This window comes from Fukomys damarensis, unplaced genomic scaffold, assembly GCF_012274545.1.
Source record: "Fukomys damarensis isolate Sample0158 unplaced genomic scaffold, DMR_v1.0_HiC HiC_scaffold_16, whole genome shotgun sequence".
Lineage (NCBI taxonomy): Eukaryota > Metazoa > Chordata > Mammalia > Rodentia > Bathyergidae > Fukomys > Fukomys damarensis.
Window position 1 is genome coordinate 45,231,503 of NW_022900928.1, and position 2,951 is coordinate 45,234,453.

Sequence of the window (2,951 nt, forward strand, 5' to 3'; positions counted from 1 at the left end):
CCTCAAAAAAAAAAAAAAAAAAAAAATGAAGAAATGAGTTGAGCAACAGGAACTAGTAGTTCTTGCTTTGATACTCAGAAGTAAGTGAGAGGCTGATTTGCTAATTGGACAAAAGAATCCATATGGTAATTCTGGAAAATCTTTCCTTGAATTGCCGTTGAGGTTTACTGTCCTAATAGCCATTCTCTTGTTCCTTTAAGTGATATAAACCGGGCAGATGACTTGGCACATTACACTTTCCCAAGAAAATGGGGGCAATCCCTAGTTTTAAAAAGTTGACATTTCTCTAGGGTAGGATGCATAATGGGTGATTTTTATTTCTTTATAGTGTTTTTCTAATGAATTTCTATTTGTGCATTTAAAAAAATAGAAAACAAACCAGAAAGCTTCTTGGATTGGTTTTAGTTCTCTCCTTATTTTTCTTTCTCTGGTTATAAGCTCCAGATTGTCAGTGATTGTGGTCAGGAAGAAATGTCTGCCACGGTTCTTCACAGAAATGGATCGTACTGTACAGAATGCACCACTTGGTACTGTTGTGGACTCAGAAGCAACGCGTCCCGAATGGCAAGTTCCATTGGAAAATCAGTTTTGTTGTTTTTTTGTTTTTGGTTTTTTTTTTTTTTTGGTACTGGGGATCGAACTGTGGTCCTTCAGCTTGCAAGGCAGGTGACAGAACCACTGAGCTAAATCCCTGGCCCGGAAAATCAGTTTTTAATGAACATTCATTACCTCTCGTTTAAGTCTGGCCTTACTGTCTTTGACTTCGTTCCACATTTATTCCATTTTTCCCCTCAGGTATGACTTCTACTTGATCTCCCAGGCTGCCTATCGGGGAACTGTTCGTCCCACACACTATAATGTCATCTATGATGACAATGGTCTGAAGCCTGACCACATGCAGAGGCTAACGTTCAAACTGTGCCACCTGTACTACAATTGGCAGGTGAGGAAAGCTGACTACTGATGTAAATATGACACTCAGGATGAGTCAGGAAGGCTGCAAGTTTGAGCCCAGACTGGGCTACCCAGTGTCTCAAAATAAATTTTAAAAAGGCAGATGCATCTTAGTGTGAAGGTCCTTGGTTCAGTCCTAGTACTGGGTGGAAGAAAAGATTCTCACTTGGGACTCGTCCTTAGCTCACCTGTGAATTTTGACTTTTCACAAGGAGGAATGAAGTATGACTTTTAGTCACAGTGGGAGGAACCCAGACTGTCACAGAAACAAAAAAGCCACAGCCATTACAATAGGTCAGTGTTTATTGTTTATTAGATACATTATCTTAGGCAAGCCTGGGAGGAAATCAGGATTTGGTTAATTCCTTGTTACAAATGAGGCTATTCAAGGTAATACAGGTGTGCCTGATGGAAAAGTGTTTAACAGGCATATGTCTGTCATGTGTTGCTGTGTGCTGGGCCAAAATCTGCTCTCAAAGTCCTGTCAAGGCCAATTTTGAGCCTCTCGGAACACGAGCTCATAGGAAGTCAAGGTTAAGCCAAGTGAGAGGCCCTCAGCTCCCAGTCTGATGTTTCAGCCCATCTTGCCCGCGAGCTAAAGTGTCCAGTGACCAAGGTTGCCCTCTGATTTATTGTTTACTTCGTAACACATTATCATATATATAGCCAAGAGACGAAACAATTCAGGAAGGAAGAAAATGACTTTGAAGAAGGAGTTCTCCTCTCACTCATCATTACTTCTTCTTTCTCAGGGCTTAATCAGTATCCCGGCACCGTGTCAGTATGCACACAAACTGACCTACCTGGTCGCACAGAGCATTCACAAGGAACCAAATCTGGAATTAGCCAGTTATCTCTACTACCTGTGACGACCTGAGCCGCTGGCACCAGGAGATGAAGAATTGAAGTGGTTTCTGTAGTAGATTTTGTACAGATCTGCCAGAAGATTGAGGCTGTGACTGGGGAAAGGGGATTGAATTTAGATTTATCTTCTAGGAAAATAAAAATAAAGATACACCTGTATACATCTTAATCTGAAGTAGTTCAGAAGAAATGTATGTTGTTTTAGCTTTTGAAAGTTACATGCTTGGAGTGAATTCTAATTGTAGTATATAGAATGAGAATATATTATTACATAAAGGAACCCCACAAAGTTCAGTGTCTTCTAAGAAAAGTGTTTGCATGACATGTTGATGGTAGATAAATGGAGTCTAATCCCCCCACCAAAGTGATTGCAGAGGTTTTAAGTGTTACAGAGTATTTTGTGGAGTGGTTTAAGTATTAGAAATAAAGAAAATTTAGAGCATCACAAATGTGTTGTGTGCATTTTTTTTTTTTTTGTGGCACCAGATTGAACCCAGGGCCTTTGCACTGAGCTGTGTCTCCAGCTGCTGCCCCCTCCCTTTTTGTTTTTGGGTTTTTAAAAACATCTTTTTATACCATTTTAATGTTTCCCTTAAACAAAATTAATTAATAAGAAAATTAATAAGAAATTAATAAGAAATTAATAAGAAATTAATAAGATAACATCTGGTCTGCTGAATCAATGCTTTTCTTTACATTATTGTAATCAATGACATGATTGTGTTTTGTTTTCAGGTTTCCCTTTGATCAGTGTACATGTATGATTTTTACAAGACATTAACATACAAACAATTCTTTTATCAGTCCATTTAGCAAATTTTACACAACAATTTTTGAAGTTTATGGTTTTGCCACATTTTTGCTTTGTCTTTGCCTGTACTGGTAAAAACTTTCATTTGGCTCTACTGTGCTACAAGAATATGTTTCTTTTTGTAACAATTCTTGTGCTACAGGTATACACAAATAACAACTGTCTGCATATAATGTGTGGTGTTCAAATAATGAGCCATTGATTAATTTCAAAACAACATCTAAGAATGCCCAGGTAACAGAGGATTTAAACTTTTTGTGGCATAGACATCTAAGTCAGAGGGGTTTGTTTTTGTTTGTTTGTTTTTATACCAGGGGTCAAA

General features: G+C 38.2%; 1 protein-coding gene across 2 annotated transcripts in view; it reads left to right on the forward strand.

Annotated features, from left to right (window-relative positions):
* The window catches only part of Piwil4 (piwi like RNA-mediated gene silencing 4), a 58,226-nt gene extending 55,969 nt beyond the window's left edge, over nt 1-2,257 (forward strand). For both annotated transcript variants that reach the window (XM_010633657.2, XM_010633658.2), the window contains exons 18-20: nt 439-564; nt 796-943; nt 1,707-2,257. In XM_010633657.2, the coding sequence (XP_010631959.1) occupies nt 439-564; nt 796-943; nt 1,707-1,823 (391 nt within the window). In that variant the 3' untranslated portion in view covers nt 1,824-2,257. The remainder of the gene's footprint in view (nt 1-438; nt 565-795; nt 944-1,706) is intronic.
* The last annotated feature ends 694 nt before the right edge of the window (nt 2,258-2,951 follow it).